The sequence below is a fragment of the Vicia villosa genome, unplaced genomic scaffold (genome assembly GCF_029867415.1).
Source record: "Vicia villosa cultivar HV-30 ecotype Madison, WI unplaced genomic scaffold, Vvil1.0 ctg.000010F_1_1, whole genome shotgun sequence".
In the NCBI taxonomy this organism is placed as follows: Eukaryota; Viridiplantae; Streptophyta; class Magnoliopsida; order Fabales; family Fabaceae; genus Vicia; species Vicia villosa.
Genome location: NW_026704940.1, coordinates 289,264 through 316,036, shown reverse-complemented (window position 1 = coordinate 316,036; position 26,773 = coordinate 289,264). Strand labels below are relative to the sequence as shown.

The 26,773-nt window shown below is 34.6% G+C and overlaps 3 protein-coding genes across 3 annotated transcripts; 2 read left to right on the top strand and 1 right to left on the bottom strand.

Annotated features, from left to right (window-relative positions):
* The first annotated feature begins 5,286 nt into the window (after positions 1 to 5,286).
* Positions 5,287 to 17,948, top strand: LOC131621628 (uncharacterized). The gene is made up of 6 exons (XM_058892665.1): positions 5,287 to 5,569; positions 6,703 to 6,960; positions 15,309 to 15,952; positions 16,040 to 16,554; positions 16,633 to 17,719; positions 17,790 to 17,948. Exons 1-6 carry the CDS (start codon positions 5,287 to 5,289, stop codon positions 17,946 to 17,948), a joined length of 2,946 nt encoding a protein of 981 aa, XP_058748648.1.
* Positions 17,949 to 19,071: 1,123 nt separating this feature from the next.
* On the bottom strand, positions 19,072 to 19,866 carry LOC131621627 (protein MAIN-LIKE 1-like). Its single transcript, XM_058892664.1, has 3 exons — positions 19,702 to 19,866; positions 19,244 to 19,624; positions 19,072 to 19,134 (listed from the first exon to the last, which is right to left on the bottom strand). Exons 1-3 carry the CDS (start codon positions 19,864 to 19,866, stop codon positions 19,072 to 19,074), a joined length of 609 nt encoding a protein of 202 aa, XP_058748647.1.
* A 927-nt stretch (positions 19,867 to 20,793) lies between these two features.
* LOC131621673 (transcription factor bHLH3-like) lies at positions 20,794 to 22,779 on the top strand. The gene is made up of 2 exons (XM_058892701.1): positions 20,794 to 20,947; positions 21,029 to 22,779. The coding sequence occupies exon 2, from the start codon at positions 21,046 to 21,048 to the stop codon at positions 22,552 to 22,554; it is 1,509 nt and encodes a 502-aa protein (XP_058748684.1). The 5' UTR covers positions 20,794 to 20,947; positions 21,029 to 21,045; the 3' UTR covers positions 22,555 to 22,779.
* The last annotated feature ends 3,994 nt before the right edge of the window (positions 22,780 to 26,773 follow it).

Below are 26,773 nucleotides of genomic sequence, written 5' to 3'. Positions count from 1 at the left end.
GTGGAAAAATAAGAAAAAAATTGACACATCATCATTTTGGGTGACTTGGCCTGGGAAATGTTTTAAGAGTGAGTTTTTCCAAATTTTAGGGTAATCCAATTGACTTTTTTTTTACAGGTTTTTTTTCCGTAATGGCCTCATATGGAAGGGGGAAAAATATCTATTAACCCTAATAATAATTCTTCATAATTATACACATTCATGGTGTTCATGCAACTTCAATAATCATTTAAAACATCACAGCGGAATTATCATCATAGTACATCCTCAAACTATCAAATTCATAACAGGATAATCTCACAAAAGAGTTAAGCAAAAAATTAATCCAACAATTAAATCCTTGCAAAATCATAGCACAACACACATCATCAATATGATTATGCAGTGTCACACAAGATGTTATGAAATTACACGACTCAATGCATGTGGTACCAATTATGAACACCTGGTTCATTTCCTTCCATGATCCCTACCATAGGATCGATTCCCTCTTGGAACCGGAGCATATCACAAATCGCTACCATCACCATAGTAACGCTTCACAAAAATCCCTGGACAAGGAATTCTTGCTACTCGCACTCGATCTATCACCATAGAACGAGGCTATATCATGAACAGAACCGAAGTTCCCTCATCATGTATGCATGTACTCTCACCATACAACAACAACAACACATATAGTCAAGTGTGTATTCAGCATCATATTCATCATTACCAATAGCATGTATATACATATATATTTGAAATTTACAACATCATCAAGATATCATCATAATATCCTCATAATAACATCATCACAACATCTTCATCAATTCATCATAAAATAAGTTATCAAAACACACATAACGCACAACAATCCACCTCCCTAAACACATCAGGTACTGGAATGATACTCCAATAATTCATCTAATTATATCATGTTATTGTTTAGTGCATTATCTTTCTAACACTTCAAACGACATTCAATTCAGACTTACGGGTCAAACGTTACGCCCATTCTACCATCACTCGCTACTGCGAACTCATTACAGAAGCAAAATAGGTACTTTCGCTACTGGTTTGCTACACCGAACTCCCCCAAAAGCAAAACGGGTAATTTTGCGGCTAGCTCTCTACAACGAACTCCTCTGGACAACAAACTTGGTACTTTCACTACTAGTTCGCTACAACGAACTCCTCCAGACGACAAACCAGAAAAATATGATTTTTCGCACTTGGAGGCTTTCCGACCTCCGAATTCGATTCCGTAAAAAGTCTCATCCTCATAATTCGAAATACTACCATTATATAACACTTATAACAACCTACAACACCTGTTTAGAGATCCTAACATCATAAATACATCATGCAATCATCAATTCATATATTCAACATATGATTCAAGAATATATTATCAAACAATTAAGATACGGAAGAATGATTATCATCAACAACACCACACAACATAATCATCCAACATCAATATCAATGGGTTTTCATCAATTTCATCATTAATCATTATAATTAACAACAATCAACAAGAATCAAAACCCTACATCTATCCTACCCTCATACAGTTATAATCAACCACAATTACCCACCCTTACCTTGAATTCTTGGCAAGTTTAATCTCTCTTCAAGCTCTAAGGGATGGTTGTCTCCTCTTGGTTCCTCTGGCCTAGCCTCTTTTTTCATGTTCTCTCAATTTTTCATGATCAAACAGAATGAATCCTTCATACCCATATTTTCCTTTTTCTATTAATTTGTTTGTCCCTAATTAGCATTTTACCATCATACCCTCGCTTAATCGCCCACACTTACCAATATGCCCTTATTCTTTCTTTCACCTCATTATTCTATTATTCTAATTTAGTTCTTATTATTATTATTCTAATAACGTAAACTAAGATTATTAAACCTAAATGATTTCTAATTATCATCTACACCCTACAACATATCGTCACACATCACATAATATTCACAATAAATCACAAATAATCATTAAAATAAAGAATTCTAGATTTCGGGGTGTTAGAACTAGCACTTTAATCACTAATTTGATCCCAATCTTCATCATTTTATGGACTTCAATATTAACACCACATCAATCTTCACTCAATCCTGCATGGAAGCCTTTAATCCTTTCTTCAATAGGTTGATAGATACAAAAAACTCCACTTCAATGGAGAAGAACTCTCTGTTTTTCTTCTAAGGAACTTTAATCTTGAGTTCCACTAGTAGATAAAACATCTTGAAAACTACACAATTCAACAACAATTATAACTAATATTTCCTCACAATCAATCATCATCATCACATTGCACACACACTCACACACACACAAACAAACACATAGACACACACATAAACAAACAAACAAACAAACAAACAAACACACACACACACACAAAGGTTGATTATTCTCCATGCACAAGATGAAGAAGTTGTAATTATTAAAAAATAAATAATAAAAATAAAAGAAGTAACTAATTTTTTTTAAAATATTTTATTAAAGTCAATTAGAAATTATTTTGATATAACCTTCATTTACAAATAATAATTAAAATATTTTAATTAATCCATATTTTTAAATTTCATGAATATGTTAATTATGAATAGGAATAATATTCATTACTTTTTGTTGCCATGTGATTAATATAATGACAAATGAAAGGCTGTAAGATTTTCAAAGTTAACTGTGTGCTTTCATAACAGCAGTTAATAAATCAAAATGTTTTGGAATGTTTTTATTGAATATCTTTAATGACAATTAAGAATAGTGAATTGGTTGATTTGTTTTTAATAGTAAATTTAATTCAATAAAATTATTGTTGTACATTGAATATTTATATTCAAGATTTTGATTTTGAATCCAATTAATTTTTGGATTGCCAACGTCAATATTACTATGTGAAACGTTCCATTTAGTGGAATGTGTCTTAAATGCCTATAATAATTTTTTATAGGAAAATTTTCTTTTAAAAAGGAAAAAACAACATGTCTGAAAGATATAGTTTTTTGAGATGAAAAATTAGAGAGATATACGAGAAAAATTACCAGAGCCTTCTTTTAAAAAATTAACGTATTTTGGGTGACAATATCTCTTTGGAGATAATTTTTCTTGCAAGTTTCTGTATCCTCGATTTTTCAAGAAGAGTCTGTTAAGTCCTGGAGGATTAGCATAATACGCGGAAAATCCTTGAGGATAGTGCGCTCAGCAGATCTCAGACTATCTCATCAGATTTTATTTTGCAGGTCTTCGTAGCAATTTCAACAACAATCTCAAGGATTTATGGCCATCGAAGACAATTCTAGTGAAGACTCCACAACAACCAACTTTTGTTGTGCCGACGATTAACTACGCAAAACCATTCCCCGATGTGTCAAAGATTGAAGTTTTCGGCGATTAGAATTTTCGCAGATGGTATGAGCGTGTTCACTCCATCCTTGACATGCACGGTGTTGCCTCGGCTCTCTCCGAACTAAAACTAGCGTCGTCTGCAACTAAAAAAGTTATCGATCAATGAACACGTGCAAACAAGGTATGCTGACACACAATATTAAGTAATCTTTCTAACGATTTTTTCGATGTCTACTACTCTTACAAGGATGCAAAAGAGATATGGGATTCGATGAATCTAAAGTATACTGCCGAAGATGCTGGAAAACAAAAATTTGTTATTGGGAATTACTACCATTGGAAAATGTATGAAGATAAAGATATCAAGTTTCAGATCAACGGGTACAATAAGTTGTTGGAAGAACTGAAAACTGAAAACATTACTCTGCCAGATCAATTTGTTGCTGGAATTCTCATTGAGAAGTTACCGGAATCCTAGAAGGATTACAAGAATCAACTCGAACACAAGCAAAAGCAATTACCTTTGGCAGATTTGATCACACACATCATTATCGAGGATACAAACAGAAAGGAGAGCAAGGCTGCAAAGGCATAAAGTTTTCTTTCTCGAGCAAATCTGGTCCAGAATAATACTCAGAATAAGTTTCACAAAAAGAGGTACGATCACAAACCCGATCATAAACTTGGTCATAATAATAATAATTAAAATTTTATTCCCCGTGTTACTAATCCCACTTTAAAAAATAAGAGGAGAATGTTATGTTTGTGGTAAGCCAGGTCATCATGCACCTCAGTGCAGATATCGCAAGAGGAATGACAATCCTCCTAAGGCTAACTTGGCTGAAGGAGATGATATTATTGCAGCCGTCATTGCTCAAGCAAATATTGTGACTGATGTGAACAAATGGGTAGTAGACTCTGGGGCTACTAGGCACATATGTGTAAATAAAGATGCCTTTACCTCCTACACTACTGTGGGGGATGAAGAAGAACAAGTTTATCTTGGTGATTCTCGAACTGTTGGAGTTTCAGGAAAAGGAAAAGTTATGTTAAAACTCACATTAGGACTAATTTAATTGATGTGGCTCTTTTGAGCAAGAGTGGGATTAAAGTGTCATTCGAATCCGACAAGATTGCAATGACAAAGAATAATGTGTTTGTGGGAAAAGGTTATTATGATCAGGGACTCTTTGTGTTGAACATTTCTGAAGTTATGAATAATAAATTTTCCTCTTTTGCTTACTTGATTGATTCTTATGATATATGGCATGCTGGACTAGGACATGTTAATTATTCTTATATTAATAGAATGCAAAGTTTTGATATGATTACTTTAAATAACAATGAATCTGGTAAATGTGATATATGTTTAGAATCAAAATTAACAAAGAAAACATGTATGTATGTGCAACGTGAATTTGATCTTCTTAGTCTAATTCATACCGACCTAGGAGATTTAAAGCAAACTGTATCTAGAGGAGGAAATAAATATTATATAACTTTTATAGACAATTATTCAAAGTTCACTAAATTTTATTTGTTAAAACATAAATAGGAGGTATTTGATAATTTTATTTTATATAATATGAGGTAGAAAATCAATTAAATAGAAAAATAAGAAGAGTTAGATCCGATAGAGGAGGAGAGTATATTTCTTTTAATGATTTTTGTGACAAAGAAGGAATAATTCATGAAGTAACCACCCTTATTCCCCTCAATCAAATGGAGTAGCTAAAATTAAAAATAGGACTTTAAAAGAAATGATGAATGCTATGCTTGTTAGTTCAAATGCACCAGACAACCTTTGGGGTGAAGCTTTGTTAACCGCTTGTTTTTTGCAAAATAGAATTCCGCATAAAATTACCGGTAAAACACCGTATGAATTATGGAAAGGTTAGAAACCAAATTTAAAATATTTAAGAGTGCGGGGGTCTTTAGCAAAAGTCATGTTGCCTGATCCCAAGAAAAGGAAAATAGGTTCTAAGACATCTGATTGTTTGTTTATTGATTATGCCGAACATAGTGCTGCATATAGATTTCTTGTTCTTAAAAGTGATGTACTTGCTAATAACACTATTATTGAAACTAAAAATGTTGATTTTTTGGAAAATGTTTTTCCTCTTAAAGTTGAAAGTGTTGTTGATAAAACACCTTTAGATATTTCAAGTGAAAATTCAAGTGATGAGTTAAGAAGAAGTAAAAGACAAAGAAACGAGACATCATTCGGAAGTAATTTTTATACATATCTTGTTGACAATGAACCTCAAACATTTTATGAAGCAATTTCTTCTCCTGATGCAAAATTTTGGAAATAAGCTATTAAAATTGAAATGGACTCAATTTCAAAAAATCATACATGGATTTTGGTAGATTTACCGAAAGGAGCAAAACCAATTGGTTGTAAACGGATTTTTAAGAAAAAATATTTTCCTAATGGTTCTATTGAAAAATATAAAGCTACATTATTTGCAAAAGGTTTTACTCAAAAACAAATATTGATTTTTTTGATACTTTTGCTCCAGTAACCCGAATTTCTTCGATTCGTATTTTAATAGCCCTTGTTTCTATTTATAAATTGGTTATTCATCAAATGGATGTAAAAATGGCATTTTTAAATTGAGATTTAGAAGAAGAAATTTATATGTCACAGCCCAAAGGATGTGTAGTTTCTGGTCAAGAAAATAAAGTTTGTAAACTTCTTAAATCATTATATGGTTTAAAACAAGCATCAAAACAATGGCATGAAAAGTTTAATCAAGTTTTGATTAGTGACGAATTTTCATCAATTGAAGTTGATAAATGTGTGTACACTAAATTTGTGAATAATGAATGTGTGATTATATGTTTGTATGTTGATGACATGCTCATCTTTGGTACTTGTATTGATATTGTAATTAGGACTAAAAATTTTCTTGCTTCCAAATTTAAAATGAAAGACATGGGTGAAACGAGTGTATTATTGGGAGTTAAAATCATAAGGAAGGATGATAGTATAATACTATCTCAAGAACATTGTGTTTAGAAACTTCTAATAAATTTTAGTCATTATGATTCAAAGTTGGTGAGTACCCTTTATGATGCTAACTCTCAATTAAAGAAGAATAAAGGTGATCATATTGATCAAACTCAATATGCTCAAATTATTGGGAGCTTACTTCATTTAATGAATTTTTCTCGACCTGGTATTGCATATGCAGTAGGTAGATTGAGTAGATATACATATAACCCAAATTAGGATCACTAGGAGGCTCTTTCTAGAGTTCTAAAATATTTGAGAGGTACCATAAATTATGGTATTAAGTATAGTGGATTTCTCATTGTATTAGAAGGATATTGCGATGCTAATTGAATATCTGACTCAGATGAGACAAAATCTACTAGTGGTTATGTGTTTACACTCGGTGGAGGTGCAATTGTATGGAGATCAGTCAAACAATCCATTATTGCTAGATCAACTATGGAATCAGAGTTCATAGCTCTGGAATCGGCTGGTAGTGAAGCTGAGTGGTTAAGAAACCTCTTAGCTAATATTCCTTTAGGAATAAAACCAACTCCATTAGTGTCGTTGCATTGTGATTGTCAATCGATAATAGCCATGGCAAAGAACAAGTCATTCAATGGTAAAAATATACATATTCAATTGAGACATAATGTAGTAAAACAACTGTTAAAAGATGGAACTATATCGATCAATTATGTGAAGTCAGAAGTCGACTTGGCTGACCCTCTAACAAAGCCCCTGGGAGGAAAGTAATTTGTGACACATTAAGGGGAATGGGACTTAAGTTGATTGAAATTAACAAGTGATGGGAACCCAACCTTTGTGATTGGAGGTCCCATGAAGAAGGTTCATATGGGTAATAACAAGTTACTTGTTAGTTCTGCTAGCACCAAAAATTAATTAATTAATTTTCCTTTGTCTCCTTCTTATGGTGTGAGTGAGAAAGTGCTAGAAACTGCATTAAATAGAGGATAAACTTTTGTAGTTTTTAATGAATTTCATATCCCTTATGGGTGGTGTATGATTTGCAGCATACATTTGATGAAATCACCTACGTGAGTGTTAAGTGGGGCCGCTTGTATGGATCTTGGCAAAATCTATAGAGCACTCATCAGAAAAGCCAGTCACGCGCACGGCCTAATAGCGCACCACAACGTCAACAGCAAGAACTGTGGGGGTGTGATGCGAGTGATATACCTCTAACATACATTAAGTGTCTTTGGTTCATATAGCTTGCTACACCAATGTCACGATGTGTTAAGTATTATCATTCTAGAACTGGTTCATATAACTTGCTACACCAGTTTGAGGCATCCATCGATGTTGTTAACCCAAAAATAAATAATTTATAATATTTTTTATTTTTTAATATGTGGGGATTGTTGTAATTATTAAAAAATAAATAATAAAAATAAAAGAAGTAACTAAATTTTTTTAAAAATATTTTATTAAAGTCAGTTAGAAATTATTTTGATATAACCTTCATTTACAAATAATAATTAAAATATTTTAATTCATCCATATTTTTAAATTTCATGAATATGTTAATTATGAATAGGAATAATATTCATTACTTTTTGTTTCCATGTGATTAATATAATGACAAATGAAAGGCTATAAGATTTTCAAAATTAACCGTGTGCTTTCATAACAGCAGTTAATAAATCAAAATATTTTAGAATGTTTTTATTGAATATCTTTAATGACAGTCAAGAATGGTGAATTGGTTGATTTGTTTTTAATAGTAAATTTAATTCAATAAAATTATTGTTGTAAGTTGAATATTTATGTTCATGATTTTGATTTTGAATCCAATTGATTTTTTGATTGCCAACGTCAACCTTACTATGTGAAACGTTCCATTTAGTGGAATGGGTCTTAAATGCCTATAATAATTTTTATAGGAAAGTTTTCTTTTTAAAAGGAAAAAACAACCGGTCTAAAAATATAGTTTTTTGAGATGGAAAATTAGAGAGATATACGAGAAAAATTACCAGAGTCTTCTTTTAAAAAATTAACGTATTTTGGGTGACAATATCTCTTTGGAGATAATTTTTCTTGCAAGTTTCTGTATCCTTGATTTTTCGAGAAGAGTCTGTTAAATCCTGGAGGATTAGCATAATACGCGGAAAATCCTTGAGGACAGTGCGGTCAGCACGTCTCAGACTATCTCATCAGTTTTTATTTTGCAGGTCTTCGTAGCAATTTCAACAACAGAAAATAGAGGCTTGAAAGAGATGATGTTGTGTTTCTAGCTATATCACTTGATTTTTTTAGGCTAAATACCCTTTTTGGTCCCTTAAGTATACCCTTGGGTCCATTTTGGTCCCTCAATTTTAAAAAGTTCCAAACTGGTCCTTTATTTGTTCTAAAAGGTGCACGTTTGTCCTTTCCGTCCAAACCGTTAGTCAAAGTCAATAATTTTATCCAGTAGCATCTGACGTGGCACCTGTTTGTAAGCTGGCATGTGACTTGGCCTTCATTTATCCTCAAGGTTATTAAAAAAATGTAAACACAATATTTTCTAATTATATAATAATATTTAGGTTTAATAACACTTTTGGTCCTCGTGTTTTGACCAACTCACGAATCTGGTCCTTCCATTTTAAAACAGAACAAAGCAGTCCCTGAATTTGTCTAAAAGATGCAAGACTGGTCCTCACGCCCATTTCCACTCCAAAAAAGCTGATGTGTCCAAATTTTAAGTGACGTGGCCAAATGTTTGTTTACGTGGCATTGCATATTTGGAATATAAATTATTAATTCATCATCTAAATAATTGATGTAATTTATTAATTCAGAATTATAATATCTTCCCTAATCTCCTCAAATAAAATAACCTCCTTCTTCTTTAAAATTTTCAATCACATCTTCATCTTTTCTTTCATTTTCTTCCTTCAAGCTTCATGTTAGAGAAAGTTACTGTATTAAGTCAACAAAAGCATCATCTGTTCAACATGAATTCAAACGAAGCAACATCCATCACCATCTTTGAACTCGCCAACAACAACATAAATCTTCCATTCCTCAAAACAACTTGCAGCAGCTAATCACAACAACGATTCAACAACAATCGAGCCACAACGACACGAATCCAAAAACGCACGGACTAGAGATTGAGAGAGGTGATCAAGATCGGAGAAGAAGACGTCGGAGAGAGGGGAGATCACTGTTCATCATCTGCAAAACACAGCCGCAGAATACAGAACCAAAACCCTTAAATTCAATCATCTTCATTTCACTGCACCACAAAACATTTCCTCACCGAGCCAAATATCAACCAAACCGATTCACAGAATCATCGAACCGCAACAAATAACATCATCATCCTTAAACCTGCATGTTAAACCCAACACAACAAAGCTAACAACGCAACTCAGAGGAGAAGAGAGAAACGAGAAAGCCAGAATCGAGAAAGAAAGGAGGACGAGATTTGAGGCTGCGCGAGGGAGAGTTTGTCTGTCAGAAGTTGATCGGAGAAGAAGAGTTTACGGAGGGTGGCGTGCCGGAATCGGGGACGGGGGAAAATGGCGCAGCGCCGTTCGTATAGAAAAGGGAAAAAAGAACGTGAATGGGTCACAAATCTCTAACCCTAGTCCCTTTCTAGCAACAGTGTTTATGAACATGATGAAGATAATGAAAAGAATTCAATTAAATATGATTTTTTGTTATAATTTTTTTTCTTTATTTTCTGATATGTTAAATTAAATACTATTAAATAAAATATTCAGTTTTAATGACGTGTAAATGTCTAGTCAGTCCCTTAATTTGGACACATCAGTTTTTTTGGAGTGGAACTGGGGGTTAGGACCAGTATTGCATCTTTTAGACAAGTTCAAGGACTACTTTGTTCTGTTTTAAAATGGAAGGGCCAGATTCGTGAGTTGGTCAAAACACGAGGACCAAAAGTGTTATTAAGCCTAATATTTATTAAAATATAAATTTTATTTAAATTAATTTTTGACACTTTAAAAAAAACCAAAAATCAAAAATCAAAAACACGTTTTCCATAAACATTTTTATTTTTAATTACTCAATTCATCTTTAATTAAATGCATAAAAACAACACAATTGATAATAATTAAAAGCATAAACAACACAATTTTATTTATCTCTAAAAACATAAAAACAACCTAACTTATTTATCTTTAATTACTCAATTTTTTTTGTTATGTTTGTTCATCATCATCAACAACACGTTACCCAGAAGCATATTCATCAATGTGATGTTATCATCACCACCAAAATCATTAACCCATAGCATTTTCATCTCTCCAGTCTTCTTTAATCACCATCCCCAAAGAGAGGAGGTTGGGGTTATCTTTTGGTGTTGTTGTTGTTGGATTCTGGCCGGCGGCGGAGAAATCCGGTGAGGAATAGCTGGCGAGATGTGTGAAGTGGGAAATAGATTTGAGTTGAAGTGATGAATACCCTTTTTCTTGTTGGGTTTCTTGCTGGATTTCTTACTAGGTTTTAATTTTGTTTGACAAAATATCCATTTTCTGAAAGTATAATAATGTTTGAGTGTGAGTGTGAAAGCGATGAAAGTGATGAATACCCTTTTTTCTGGGTTTCTTGCTCTTTTACAGTACACATATCTCATTTGTAAATTACATTACAAAAAGTGAAGTGGTATAGTGGTAAACATGTTGTGCTGCAATCAATGTGTCCTGGGTTCGAATCCTAGCTTAGGATAAATTTTAAAATGTTTTTGGAAATTTTTATTACCTTTGATGTTAAAGAGATGCCACACGTACAAACATGTGCCATGTCAGATGCCACATACTCAAAAGTTGACGCCGTTTGGGAAAATTGGACGGAAAGGACTAACGTGGACCTTTTTGAATAATAAAAGGACCACTTTGGAACTTTTTAAAGATAAGGGACCAAAATGGACCCCGGGGTATACTTAAGGGACCAAAAAGGGTATTTAGCCATTTTTTTATATGTATTTTATTTAGAATGAAAATAACCTTTATATATTTGCTTGAGAGATAACACATATTTGGTGCAAAAATTCATAAATGATCTTATTTAAAGTTAATTTTGATTTTTTAAAAAATATTCAAAATTTACCTTAAATGATCATATCATGATCCTGATAATAATCATGATCACGAGATTTATTTAATCGAATCATGATCCTGATCACAAAAACAAAATGAGAACATGCCATAAAGATCTAGCTAATGAATCAATTTAAAAGAAGGTTTGGATCAGATCACAAAATAGAGGAAATCTCATCTTAAATTTGTCATATATGAATTGGTTCAATTCTAAGTGTGAATTGGATCACAAAAACATAGATCACATGGATTTGAAAAAATGTCATTTGAATCAATTTACAACTTGCTTTGAATCGATTCAGCAAAAATAAATTTTTGATTCGAATCATGAATCTCCTTGACTCGATTCATTTAAGGGTCACTTAATTCAAACCTACATTTTATGCTTGGAAACCCATTTTGACTTTGTGAGTGAGGAGATTAATGAGAAAACTCAAAATAAGATAGATTTCTAAAGGAAAATCATCAAAACCAAGAGTAAACTGATATAATGCATGTGCAATTTCAATCTCCCTCCTTTTCTATGCTTGGAAAAATATGAGTATTGGAGTTACTCTCATAGAGTTATGCTCCCCTTGCATTTAACACTCATTTGCATGAGCAAGCTCATATGAAACCCTTTCCTCTCTTTGAAAAAAATCATAAAAGGAAGAGGGACAAAAAATGATAAAACGAAAAACATGACGCAATGAAACACAATTAAACACAATTAAACATCCACATAAGTTCACATAGATGACACAATGCTCAAAACAGGCTAAACCAATAAAAGAGATACCATTCAAGGAATATCAGAGAAAAGATTTGGATCATATATTGAATAGCCAAGTAGATTGATATGGTTCGAAATTTCGATGTAGTATACCAAACCAATGATTTTAGTTCGGTTCAGTTCTTAGTAAACTGAAACGGTTCGGTTTAGTTCGAGTGAATTTTACTATGATTTGGTTTGGTTCTTTTTTCTCAGGAAACGTACCATGAACGGCGCTACCCAAAAAAGTAGCTAACTTATGTCTTTCAAAGAAGTTAAAGAATGTCAAACCTTCTTATTCTACTACAACTTTAGTAATGAAGTTGTTTCTATTGTATGGGTTGTTGAAGAAATTATGTCTGTAGAAAACTTGTTCTTCTTCTAGAATTACCTCACGAACCTTGTGAAGGACATACACCATATCATTTATCTGATGGGCTCTTAAACTTTCACCCCTTGGCCGCTTAGAAACACAGTTAAAGCCTTTGTTCTTTGCAACTTCTAATTAATTTTGTTGTGACATGATGAGTGGTGAGCTAAATATGAACAAAGAATATCAAATTACCACATTTTCACTAAACCCAACACATAAATCAAGCCAAATGCCCTTCTTTATAGCATACAGAGATGAAAATGTTGAACTTGAAGTGTGGATATGGAGAAATGGTAAGTTGGGATTTGGATGAGACTTGATTTTTAAAGGATTTAAGAGAGAAACTGAGATGAATGCAAGAGACATTGAGATGAGAAATGAATGGAAAACACACACACGCACACACACACTAGAATTTGGGTTTGGGTATGGGAAAGATAAAACCCGTCCCCGTCCCTCCCCATTGCCCTGCCTAGTCTCCAACCCCGTCTCTAAGGTGGGGACTTATCGTGATACTTAAAGGAAACGAAGGAAAACAATCTTTAAGGCCCGTGTATGCTTCCATCTGAATGATGGCTCCATACCTGGAGACAAGAACATGGAGGAAACTTTTTCGGGGCAGTTAAAATACCTAATAAGACCGACCCAATACGAGAATACCTAATCCAATACACCAGTGTATCAAATTTGATGAACATGTGGACTCTCGCCAAGAGGACACACGCGAAAATGAAGTCGCTTGCTCATTTTAAGCTGCTGGATCCAATCCAATAATCTCCCTTAATTAACATTGCACTCATCGGGGACAATTTTAATCGCCATAACGTTTTGACACCATAACATGTACACACTTTCATTCACTCTCGCAAAGTTACACCTTTGTGACCTCATTATTTCGAGTGTTGGAGTGTTAACATTATAGACACATCCCCGTTCCACCGTACCAGGAACTTGCACAAATGTACCGGAGAGCTTCACAATAACACATCATTAATCTTCTATTCCACACCAAAATAGTTTCAAAATAAGTGTTTTTTTTAACAAATATAGTTTTTTTCAAAGTAAATGTTATTCTCAATAATTTTGAAATAAGTATCATTTTAACTAGGGGTGTTCGCGGTGCGATTTGAGCGGTTTTAACGTAAAAGATCATCCGAACCGCAAGAGGAAAAAGTGTGCGGTTTGATTTGGTTTGGTTGGCTTTTAGAAATAAAAATGAACCAAACCAAACCAAACTTATGCGGTTTGAATTAGTTTGGTTGGTTCGTTTTTTTTTACAAAAATTTATTGAGCCATACATACACATGTTGATGACAACATAACTTTGTATTTAGTCATTTATGCGTTATCGGATAAAAACAAAATTCATCATATTTGGATAACAACTTTTTATTTAATATACAAAAATAATATTAGATAAAAGTGGAATAAAAAACATAAAATAGTAGCATAAAATAATATTAAAAACATTATAATGAAATAGAAAAAAAAAAGAGATGAAATATTAGAGAAGATGAAAAAGAAATAGTAGAAGAGATGCAATTAGATAAGAAGAACATTAAAAACGTAATTGAAAGAGAGAACAGTAGAATAAAAATAATAAGATGAAAAGGAAAGAACTTAAGAGATGAAAGACTAGAAAAGAATATGTGATATGTATTTGGAAAAGAAGATGAGAAGAAGGTGCAATACCGCTATGAAAAATTTGAGAAGACTTAAACTGAAACCTTAAGTGTGAGGAAGAGAAAATCCTTTGTAATTGTAAGGCTAAGGCATAATAGGTTTGAGTTTGAGCTGAATATAAGTTAATTGAAGTTTGAGGGTTGTAACATAATGCAGTTTGGTTTGGTTCGGTTCGGTTTGTAAAATACAAACCGCATACCGAACCGTGCGGTTTGTTAAAAAATGACTCAAACACATCCGAACCAAATGCGATTATTTATGGTTTCGATTTAATTTAGTTCGATTTTGCAATTTTCTATTGGATCATTTGGATTTTGAACACTCCTTATTTTAACAAATAAAATTTACCTCAAAACGAATTTCAATCTCATTTTTAATATATAATTAATTATTATTTTTATCATGTTATTTAATTATTACTCTATAAATTACTCTAAAGTATTAATAAAATTAATTTAATAAATGTATAATATCTTTTTGACAACTTCATTAGATTTTTTAATACTACTACGTGGAAAAGGTTTTATTCCATCTATTTTAAAATTTTAACCAGTATAAAATTACAAATTTATGATCAATAATTTGGATAAGTTACGAGAGAGGAAGTAGTATTCCAATCCATTCACTCATTCCTTGATGGAAAATTATACCCCGTACCCTTACGTTTATCCCAATACCCCGACAATTTTTTTAAAATTCCAATTTTATCCTTTTTTACTTTTAATTTTTTATTTTTTATTTTTTATTTTTTCATTGTTACTGTTTGTACGAAGAGAAGTGGAGATTGTTACGTCGTCTGAACCGGATAACAAAACATGCAGTTTTCCGGTTTGTTTTTTTAAAACTTTCATCAACCGGATATCCCAGGGATGGGTATTCCAGTTGGTTTTATTTCAAATTTTCCCAACCGGATATCCCATGGATGGGTATTCCGGTTTGTTATATTTCAAGTTTTCCCAACCGGATATCCCCTTTGTGGGTATTCCGGAGCTTGTTTTTTTTTAATTTTTTCCCTTTTTTTTTAAAATTACTTTAATTTTAATTTTTTAATTTTTTTAATTATATATTAAACTAAATTAATTATATATATTTAGGTGTGGATCCTCCTTTGAAGAAATGCGATGTAACTCAAACATGTGTGGATACAACTGATGTTTTTGTAACTGGTCAAAAATTTGCTACAAGAGAAGAGGCGATAAGTTGGATTAAGGACGTTGGAATCAGGAATAAAGTAACAGTTATAATAGCTCGTTCAGATATCAAAACAGGCAAGCGAGGAAGAAGTGATAAATTAATATTTGGTTGTGATAGAGGTGGAAAATACAAAAAAACAGATAGCGAAACCCAAAGTGCTAGTAAGAGATGTGGTTGTCCTTTCAAAATTAGGTCAACACCGTCGAAAGATGGTTCTGGATGGAAGATCGATGTAAAATGCGGAGTACACAACCACGACTTACCTGATAGATTTGAAGGTCATGCTTTCGTAAGTCGACTAAATACAGATGATAAGCAACATATTGTTGATTTGACAAAACGCCATGTTCCACCAAGACACATATTATTGTCATTGCAAGAGCGTGACCCGGAGAATGTCACTCGGATCACGCAAATATACAAACATAAGAGTAAGATACAAAAAGACATAAGGGGTCCTAGAACAAAAATGCAACAATTGCTCAAGTTGGTTGAAGAATCAGGTTATGTTTACTGGAGTAGGAAAAAGGATGAGTCAGAAGTTGTGAGAGATATTTTTTGGGCACATCCAGAATCAGTGAAGTTGTTGAATATGTTTCCTATTGTATTGATTATGGATTGCACATACAAGACAAACAAGTACAGGCAACCGTTGTTTGAAATAGTTGGTATGACATCAACTAAATTAACATTTGCTGTTGCATTTGCCTATATGGAATCTGAGCAGACAGAGACTTTTTGTTGGGTATTGGATAAGTTGAAACAGTTGTTTATCAAGCAGGATAATTGTCCTCAAGTAATCTTGACTGATAGAGATCTTGCTTTAATGAAAGCCATTGAAACAATATTCCCAAAGACAGCTAATTTGCTTTGCCGATTTCACATCAACAAAAACGTGAAATCAAGGTGTAAGGAACATGTTGTGGATGATATGCGAGAAACGGTGGAGAAAATGTGGTTTGAACTGATAAAGGCTAGTGATGAGATGGAGTACCATCAACGGTTGAAACAACTTGAGGATGCATGTGTTGACTCCAAAGGTTTTATTGATTATGTGAATGACACGTGGTTGACACCGCACAGACATCGATTTGTCGAAGCATGGATCAATCAAGTGTTACATTTGGGCAACACAACAACAAATAGGTATGTTTATGTGATTTTATCGACATTGTTTCTTTATATTAATATTACAGATAATTAGTTGTTTTTTTTAATTTAAAGGGTGGAGTCTGCGCATTGGAAGTTTCATTTCAGTAGAGTTTCATTTCAGAAGAGTTTTTATGAAGTTGAGCATGCACATACTAGTCCTTTTTATTCAAATTTGCGTGGTTCAGTATCAAGAGCTGCATTGAGGCAGATTGCTGAAGAGTGGTTGAGGATTGACATGGTGGGTACCGATACGCCAAAGTGCGGATGTACTCATAGAAAAGTATATGGGTTACCATGTGCTTGTGAGTTAGGGAGATATACATTGAGTGGTGATGCGATACCAATTGAGGCTATTCATATTCATTGGAGGAAACTAAGTATGGAAGGAAATCAAGATATAGATGCAGATGATGGATCAGAAATAGACATGACAAATGCAATCGATGAAATTTGGAAAATGTGGAGGTCATTAGATGTTGTCGGAAAAAGAGCATTAAAAAGCAGAGTGTGTGAGATTGCTTATCCAACTACAACAAAGATGTGTCCACCGCCTGAAAAAATTAAAACCAAAGGAGGGGTTAAGAAAAAAGGGAAGAGACCTGTGGGATATGATGTTTATCGTGATCCTTCAGGATATGAGTATGTTGATCAATCACATTTGAGTTCTCAAAAATCTTCAAAGAGGTTATATTCACAACTATCCCAAACCTCAAAAAATAGAGAATTTGATAAATACATTGTACAATTTCCAGATTACATCAGACCATTTATTGATGACATTGTTGATGTAAGAGATGATGGAAATTGTGGTTTTAGAGCCATTGCATCTTTGCATGGTTATGGCACAGATGGATGGTCAATGGTTCGTCGGGATTTGGAGAAAGAGGTTATAGGTCCTAGAAGCAAGTTGTATGAGGATTTATTTGGTCAACGCCTTCCAACAGTGAGATCATCGTTGGTGATAGAAACTTTAGGTCAACAACCACCAAATAAATGGATGACGTTACCTGAGTTGGGCTATGTAATAGCTAATCGGTATAATGTTGTTCTCGTCTCTTTAGGTCACCTTAGTTTGAGTTACTTTCCTATGACGAGTGCACATTCACCTAATGCATCCATTTACTGTATCGGCTTTGTCAATGGAAATCATTGGGTTCAGGTAGTTAGAAACACATTTTTCGTACATTCAATCCCTATTCGTGTTTTTCTGATATTTATTTTGTGTGCAGGTAAACATGAATGAAGGATTCCCGTTGCCACCTGTCACAACTGATTGGACGAAATATCGCACAAAAGATGCAACTTCTTGGATGGTAGGATTTGCCGGGCGGTTACAACATTGGCAACGGCTAATGCCTATACTACCAAAACATGTCAACTTAGATTGATTTTATGATATTACAACATTAGTACTATTGGATTTTAATATGTTGCCAAATGGATTATAAATAATTAATCTCAAACTATAAGTCTTATAATAACACAGACGTCTACAAGTCTCATAACAATACATAAGTCTCAAACTAAAACATAAATATAAACATAAAATGTGACATCAATCAGACTCATGGTCATAAGTAATTGGACCTTCCCTAGGTAATGGTCCGCCCTGTGCAAGTCTGAGTGCTCTAAATATCTCCAGAAACTGTTCGTCTTCAGGAACAGCCTGATAACGCTGTAAGTAATGATTAAGCTCATGAGATATATATGATAATCTCGGGTCTGACGGTCCTTCGTCATAGACAGGCACTGGTACCTCCATCGGCTGATCACCTCTTGGTGCTCTCAATATAGGATGTGACACCGTATAATACCACGCCAAATAATCATCTTCTGTCTCATATGGTATGGTGGCAAACGCAGCTGGGGGATCATCGTGGGATCGGGTCACCTGCAACACACTCTGCCTATATGTAGCCCACTCAACATCCACATCAAGTGTGTCTACATTAGGAGGAGCAGTCGGTATGTACTGTCTGTATCCAAACTGACGCAAGCATCTGTCAGGTAAATATAGAACTACAGTACCAAACCACTTCAAACCACCCCGATACAAACAGATATCATCAAAAGGACGGTGCACCCGATGATCCTCAAAAGGGCGCCAGGCAATATCGTGAGGAGTCAACTGATCTAACATAGCTCGAATGTCAGCCACTTTTTGCGTCCCCTGCCTATATTCCCATTTCATCGCCCTAGCCATCGGACTATCAATGCCAAATAACCCAGAAGTACCTCTCTTTCCAACAGTTGGAAAGTACTCATGAATCCAACACTGAAACAAAAGTAAAAGTTACTATTATAAATTAAACTAAATTATAATAAACTAAATTAAACTAAAATATTAGATATTAAGTATAATTAAATAATAAGTAAAATTTTAAACCTGAAGAAGAGAGGCATAACCGCCAAGCTGCTTGCATGAATAAAATGAGGCATCCCCTAAGTATCTATACAGAGTAACCAGTGCAGCTGCCCCCCAGCAATAGCTTCCACAAGTATCCAAATCTCTCAAAAGTGGAAGATATTTTGCCTCGACAAGAGTAAACGTCTTGTCGGCAAGAATGGTACAACCTAATAGCAACATCATGTATGCTCTCATAGCGCCTGTAAAGTTATTCGCAGTTCTTTGTTGCTCAAAAACTTGCTTCAACCAATCTAATTTATAGTAAGGACCCCTTACAGCAGAAGCCTCTGCAGTTGCATCACTCAGCGAAACACCAAACAACTCAACAGCTAGATGGATAGCATCATAATCGGTGACAACAACATCGGGGTCAACCAGCTGGCCCCTAATCGGTACATGAAGAAGACAAGAAACATCGTCTAGCGTGATGGTCATCTCGCCGAACGGCATATGAAATGACGATGTTTCAGGATGCCATCTCTCAACAAAAGTAGATAATAGATGCGTATCTACCCTCGACAAACTAGTATGCTGCAAAGATGAAAGGCCAGATGCAACTAACCAATTTTCCATCTGCCTTGGGAGCATTGCCGGAACCCATCCTATTAATTTGCTGCCATGTGCAGCAACCTTTAAGGTCGGCTTTGGTCGTCTCTCCTGAAAATAATTTGTAATATATGTTAATATATAAGTACATGTAATTTAAAAAAACATTTAAGAAAATATTTACGTACCTCGCCCAACCATAAATGATATGCAACGTGCCTCTGATATCTAACCAATAATGATGTATCCGTAGGTCCTCCGGGAAATGCCGGATGCTGCGGATCAACCTCAGGAGCAGCTCCCTGCTGTCCCTCGCCATCAGCCTCTCGACGTTGTCTTCCTCTTTGACGCATTCCGTCAATCGCACCTCCTCTTCTTCGAACCACTAAAAAACAAAAAATAAAATAGTTAACAATTAAATAAAATGATATTAACAAAAAAAACAAAAAAAAAAATTAGGAACCGGATACCCAAAGGCTGGGTTATCCGGCTTAGGTCTAGAAGAACCGGAAACCCCCTTGTTGGGTTATCCGGCTGAGACAAAATGAACCGGAAACCCCATCAATGGGTTATCCGGCTATGTAAAAGAGAAAACAAACAGAACCGGAAACCCCATAGCTGGGTTATTCGGCTAAGATATTTTAAAAAAAAACTTACTTTTTCAAAGTCTGATGAACCGGAACTCACTAGGCTGGGTTATCCGGTTTTTGGGCAAGAAAATTCCCTATTCAAAAACGTGAAAATGAGTGAAAAAGTGAAAATTTTGGTAATTTTCACTATTTATACAGGGGTAATTTTGTCCGAAATTTTTTTTGGTAGGGGTATTGGGATAATAGTAGGGGTACAGGGTATAATTTTCTCCTTGATGTCCTTGCGGTGTAGACCCTCCCCACGTTCAAGAGCTTTGAATTCATGGTTATTGGCATATTTGTAACCTCCATAAAAAGAAAAAAAAACATAATTTTGTTGTGAAGGTTGAATTTTGCGTGACACTGGCATCAAAATCCACACCTAAAAGCATCTCTCACATGTTAATACACCTTTGTAAGGACTTGTCCTTTTACTCAGACAAAACTTGAATAATACGCACTCTTCCATCTCAAATTATAAAACGACAGCGTTTCACGTGACTAGTGTGTGTTTTACTTTATATACTCAGCATAAAAACATCATTAAATTTAGAACATGAGATAACAATCGTCCGATTCTAATCCAACGACAAAAAATCCATGATTTCGAAGATTCAGTATCCAAAATTTAGAGAATATATTCATAATAAAAATAACAAAAATATCTTATAACAAAAAAAAAATGAAAATGAAAAATTATTTATTGGCATTGAGCACTTGATTATTGAGATCTGAAACTAGATCTCGCAGAAATGAAGTTCTTCTGAGTTTCATTTCTATAAACCCTAATTTCTTTCTGTTTCAGGTAACTCTTAATCTTTTCCTTCTATGCAAATTTTGGGTTCTGTTTAGGGTTTTTGTTTCCTCTAAAAGTTTCAATTTCTAGGAAGTGAGAGTACAAAGATGGCGGGTGGGAGGTTTTGTAAGGATGAAGAAGACAAAGCTATGTTGGAGTCTGTATTGGGAACTGATGCTGTTGGGTTTTTTAGTACAGCGGTTTCTAAACATGTTTTTTCCGATGTTATTGTTCCGCCTAATATGGATACGGGTATTCATCAAAGGCTGTGTCATATTGTTAAGGGTTCCAGGTGGAATTATGTGATTTTGTGGCAGGTTGCGGGTTTGAAATCGGGTGGGTATGTGTTGAAATATGGGGAGGGACATTGTCAGGATCCGGTTGGGGGTCCGAGGAGTGAGCAGGAAAGGGAGAGAGATGAGGTTAGGAGGAGGGTGTTGGGGAAGATTCATGCTTCCTGGGGTGGATCGAACTCGATTGAGAATGTTTATAAGAAATTGGATGAAGTTTCGGATTTGTATATGCTTTACTTGACTTCGGTTTATTATGTGTTTGGTTTTAATTCTCAGTATGGTCCTGGGAGTTCTTTTAAGTGTAGTAAGCCGACTTGGTCTTCGGATGCGGGTAGTTGTTTGAAGCAGTATGAATCGAGGTCATTTCTGGCTAAATTGGCGGGTTTTCAAACGGTTGCTTTTGTGCCTCTTAAGGCTGGGGTTGTTGAGCTTGGTTCGATGGAGATGGTGCCGGAAGAGCAGGGCTTTTTGGATATGGTACGGGCGACGTTTGGAGAATCTAGTTCTGGATTGGCTAAGGCGGTACCGAAGATTTTTGGGCGTGAGTTGAGCTTAGGGGGGGATGCGAAATCTCAGTCGATTACTATTAGTTTCTCCCCGAAGGTGGAAGATGATTCTGGTTTCACTTCTGACTCTTATGAAGTGCAGGCGCTTGGGCCGAATCATGCTTATGGTAATTCTTCGAATGGTGGTGTGGGAGAGATTAACGAGGCAAAAATGTACCCTCAGTTAGGTCAAATGGTTCCTGGGAATTTCACTTCTCAAGCAAGAGTTTCTTCTATAGATTTGGTTAATGAAGAGTCATCCTCGCCTCTTGGAGACGAGCGGAAGCCTAGAAAAAGAGGGAGAAAGCCTGCCAATGGGCGAGAGGAACCGCTGAATCATGTTGAAGCGGAGAGGCAAAGACGGGAGAAGCTTAACCAGAGATTTTACGCCTTGAGAGCTGTTGTTCCTAACATTTCTAAAATGGACAAGGCTTCTCTACTTGGTGATGCTATCACCCATATCACTGATCTCCAGAAGAAGATCAAGCTTTTGGAAACTGAGAAAAACATGGCTAAGGGCTCACAGTTGCCACTGCAAGATATCGATTTTCAGGCTAGACAGGACGATGCAGTTGTGAGAGTGAGTTGCCCCTTGGATATTCACCCGGTTTCTGGAATCGTTAAAGTGTTGAGAGAACATCAAATTGCAGCTCAAGAGGCAAATGTTTCAACTGCACAGGATAAGGTAATTCATACTTTCTCCATCAGAACTCAAGGAGGGGAAGCAGCTGCGATACAGTTGAAAGAAAAGCTTGAAGCATCTTTATCCAAAAGTTAGTGATGAAAGTATAGTTATTATGTAGTGTATATCTCAATGCAAACTATGTATGTACTCTTCTTATGCTAGCTGACATTACATGCAAGAAATTCTTGGAAACTTGTAGTGTATTATATTCTAAATAGTAAGATATGGAGCTAGAAATCTTTTTGAACTTCCCAAAATGATTAATCTGTCATTGATTGTCTCCGAGCAAATGCTTAACTTGAACATGAACTTATGAAAGTTTTGCGCAAGGAATTCAGCAGTCCTTCTTGGTCATGGCATTCTTTGGTTCTCCGTCTTCAAGGAATCCAGCTGTAGATTAGAATGCGTTCACATGTTATTGTTTTTAAAGTATCTGTTGCAATTTGCTTATTCTTGCACAGTAGGGGGATTGTGTTTATAGATGCAGTTATTACTTGCTTGTTCCAATGTAGTTTTCATCATTTACTTATTTGTGGATAAATGAATTTATTATTTACTTTCCTAAATTGATAAGTAATTTTTATGATCATCATTCATCTAACTAAATTGTTAGATGATATAACATGTTACATTTCCTTTAACAAGTTTTGGTGGAGAAAACATGTTCCATTATGGGGGAAAGTTTCTCAATCTGTCTCCTCATATCATCAATTCTACTAAAATATACTAAGCTTTTTAGTGAATGGACACATTTTTGTGGGGGATTGGGAAATCATCAAGGTTGAGAGAATGGAGAAGATTGTTCCAACTTGCAATGAATGAATAAGAGGCAACTTTTTAATTTATAAATACTCAATTCAGTTTGTTAGTATCCTGTCAAATTTTCATCAATTTTAGAATGTAAAATGGCTTTTAGATAGGTATGCTGATTTGGGGTACTTAAAACTTCTCCCCCAAACAAAAGGCCAAAGCATAACTTAGTTGGAGTCGCTGATATTTCATATATGATAAAGACTAGATATTAAATTTTTTTTTTAACCTGACACTCCACAATATGTGTTCCTTTACCGTTATACTTTTTTTTTTTTTTTAAAGTTTTCAATTTTTTTATAAAGTATGAGTACGTGCCAAAATTTTTTCAAAAATATCGATAATTTTCCCTAGAATATTGATTTTTTTTGTTTGTTTTTACCAACCTTTTAAATTTCTGGTATAGATCGGTATTGCCATACCAGAAATGTTGAAATATCCGATATGTACCAAAATAATTTAGAAATTTTGGAAAATTCGGTAAACATTGAGATATTGATTTTTTTTTGGCGTTAATTTTGTGAAATAAATAACCCAACAAAATATCTACCTAATAAAATATATACATAAAATAAAAAATGTGCTACATATATAAATACAAAATAAATTAGGATGACTTTCAAACTTCGTTTTTCTAGTGTCTAATGCGTCCTGCATATGCTGATTCTCATGCTTTTGCATCTTCAGTACAGTTCTGTCACTAACGGTCAATGACGGAAGGCGATGGACAATCATGTTTTAACATTATCTGAATTCAATGATTATTGTTGACAAAACCAACAACAATGATTTTATGTCTACTCATATACATAGGTGGAGCTACAACAAGGAGGAAAAATGTGATGTTAAGTTTCTTAGATAGGGAGATAAAAATGACATTGTATCTATTAGTGAAATTCTAGTGCAGCAGACCCAGATGTCCTAAAGGATGTCGAGACATCAGGTCTGTCATGAAAAAAACACAGACAAGATATAAACAGCTTCGCACAATACTGAAAAGTAAAGAACACAATCAATTGTTGACCTAGTTCGGTGACAAACACACCTACTATGGGGGCTACCAAGCCAGGAAGAAGATTCCACTATCAGTAGTACTATTTTATGTAAATAACCTTCGATTTACAGATAAACAACCTCCGGTTTACCTAGTCACTACCCAATGCAACCTCTATCTTAGAAACCCATCCAAGACAAGAGAACCTCTGCTCACTCCCTAGTGATACCTAACTGTTACAACCCAGTAATGACTATTTAAACAACAACCGAAAGATACACTTACAAGACAATACCTAGCCAATAATCTTGACTAAGAACAATATCTTAGAGTTACTTCAAAGCTCCCTCTAAGAACAATATACCTCTTACCTACAGGCTTCGAGGTAAACATAACATCTCTTGCTTCACAGCTTCGAGACAGACACAGTGATCTTCTCATAGCCCGGGAGATTCACCTAGACAAACCCTAGACTTCTACATCTTGAGTCCATATTAAACTAGGTCATAAACCCTTATTCAATCACAGCTAATTTGCTATTACAAATAAGCAGTTACTTCTGCTACAATCAAGGTCTTCAATATCCTAGTTTTCGAATATATTTCCATATTTAGAAACTGTATAATCTTCAAATATTCTGATTGATTCTTCAGACCTTTTAAACATATAATGCCTTATATGATTTGCATAATATTCATAGAATATTCTGCATCTGTTAAATTGAAACTGGATCTCATTAATCCAGCTCAGCAGGCGCGATGTCGAAAGCTATTCCATAGGACATGTTATTACAGAACATGTTCTAACATCTCACAGGACATCTTTTTGCTAAACCTGTTTTGTACTTATATTCTAATAGCAAGTTTTACATCCTATTCTACATTACATTATTGTTGTCATTATTTGTTTTACAAAAATTAAGCCAATCCTAAAAACAAAGAACTTACAATCTCCCCCTTTGGCAAATTTTTGGCTAAAACAAACAACAAATGCAGATCTAGAGTAGATCTAGAATACCATCTTTAGAAAGATCATTTTCTTCAGTATTTTGACGAAGTTCCTTTGCATTAAGTTCTTCAACACTAATTACAGCATTAATAGCTGTAAGGAGGTTCCGAGTTCATTTGATGTACATGAGGAAGAAGATGACCACTATCCCCCCTTAACGTAAGAAGCTTTTCTTTGTTACAAAGGGATGATCTTCCTTTGAGGTGGTGGAGAAAGAGGACCATGGACAATGACAAAACTCCTAAGTAGAATACCAAACACCCCGTTTGAAACTCAGAACACAAGTCACAATTGTGTTCATAACTCAGATCACAAGTCACAAATGCAACAATCTCCTTTCTGACCAGCCATGGGACATAATTGCTTCCTCTTTGATATGTCTGTTCAGCACTTGCATAGCTTAGTTTTAGGCTCAACCGAGTTGACCCTTTCTCCCCCCTTTTTGCCAAAAATTGACAAAGACAACCCTCACAAAACCAACAACAGACGCAACTCACCCACACACAGACAGAACCCATGATTAATGAGATAATTAGCACTCACGAGATGACAGAGGTGAGAAGGGACCTCTATAAATAGCTGAACCAGTTCTTCAAAGATAACGCTCCTTGAATGTTTCAATATTTTTTGTCAACATGAAACACTCTTCTAAAGGAAACTCATGACTATTCAATGTACACTCATTCACGTGTGAACCTATGCTTTGCTATGATCGAAGAAGTGACAATCCATGTTTTGTGCAGCTTTTACTCCTTCCAAGATTTGACCTTGATTGGACTGGAATATTGAACTGCAATGTCATGACATTCAGTTCGACATTATACTAACCAAGGAACATAAGTAGTCCCACCTTAAAGTTCCTTAGGTAAACCTGCTTGACTGATCAGACATCTCCTTGTGAATAAGTTTATAAAATAAAATGCAATCAAATACTCACCCCAAAAACTCTAAGGTAACTTGGCATGAGATAACATTGTTCTCACTTTTTCGACAATAGTTCTATTCATCCTCTTTACCACTCCATCCTGTTGAAGCTTCTTTGAAAAAGATAGTTCATGCCAAATTCCATTACTAATTCAATAATTTTTGAAAGCTTCTATAAATTCTCCTACATTGTTCGTGCAAACACATTTTTACTTCATATCAGTTTCAAGCTCAAAACTAGCACGGAAGTGTCTAAATACTACAAACACATGGTCTTTTGTTTTGAGGCCATACACCCTAACCTTCATGACGTGGTAATTAATAAAGGTAACAAAATACCTTGCACCTTCATGAGTACTAGTGGTCATTGGACCACAAACAACAGAATGCACCGAATTTAAAATATTTGGTTTTCTACAAGGGACATCATAGTAGAATAAAGCTTTACGTTTCTTTCTAGCCAAGCAATGTGTACATGTATCAAGATATATTTTGAATCCCTTCATACATATTAAAATACCTCTATTGGCTAGAATTTAAAGTCCCTTCTTACTCATACGTTCAATCCATTTAAGC

What these genes read in the sequence shown, in the direction of transcription:
- LOC131621628 (XM_058892665.1), top strand. Translation starts at nt 5,287, where the DNA reads ATGTTGCCTGATCCCAAGAAAAGGAAAATAGGTTCTAAGACATCTGAT. An exon ending in AAACGAGACATCATTCGGAA is followed by an intron (nt 5,570 to 6,702) that starts GTAATTTTTATA and finishes TATCTGACTCAG; the next exon opens with ATGAGACAAAATCTACTAGT. An exon ending in AAAAGGATGAGTCAGAAGTT is followed by an intron (nt 15,953 to 16,039) that starts GTGAGAGATATT and finishes TGCACATACAAG; the next exon opens with ACAAACAAGTACAGGCAACC.
- LOC131621627 (XM_058892664.1), bottom strand. Translation starts at nt 19,866, where the DNA reads ATGCGTCAAAGAGGAAGACAACGTCGAGAGGCTGATGGCGAGGGACAG. An exon ending in ATCATTTATGGTTGGGCGAG is followed by an intron (nt 19,625 to 19,701) that starts GTACGTAAATAT and finishes AATTATTTTCAG; the next exon opens with GAGAGACGACCAAAGCCGAC. An exon ending in CAACTGCAGAGGCTTCTGCT is followed by an intron (nt 19,135 to 19,243) that starts GTAAGGGGTCCT and finishes TGTTGCTATTAG; the next exon opens with GTTGTACCATTCTTGCCGAC.
- LOC131621673 (XM_058892701.1), top strand. Translation starts at nt 21,046, where the DNA reads ATGGCGGGTGGGAGGTTTTGTAAGGATGAAGAAGACAAAGCTATGTTG.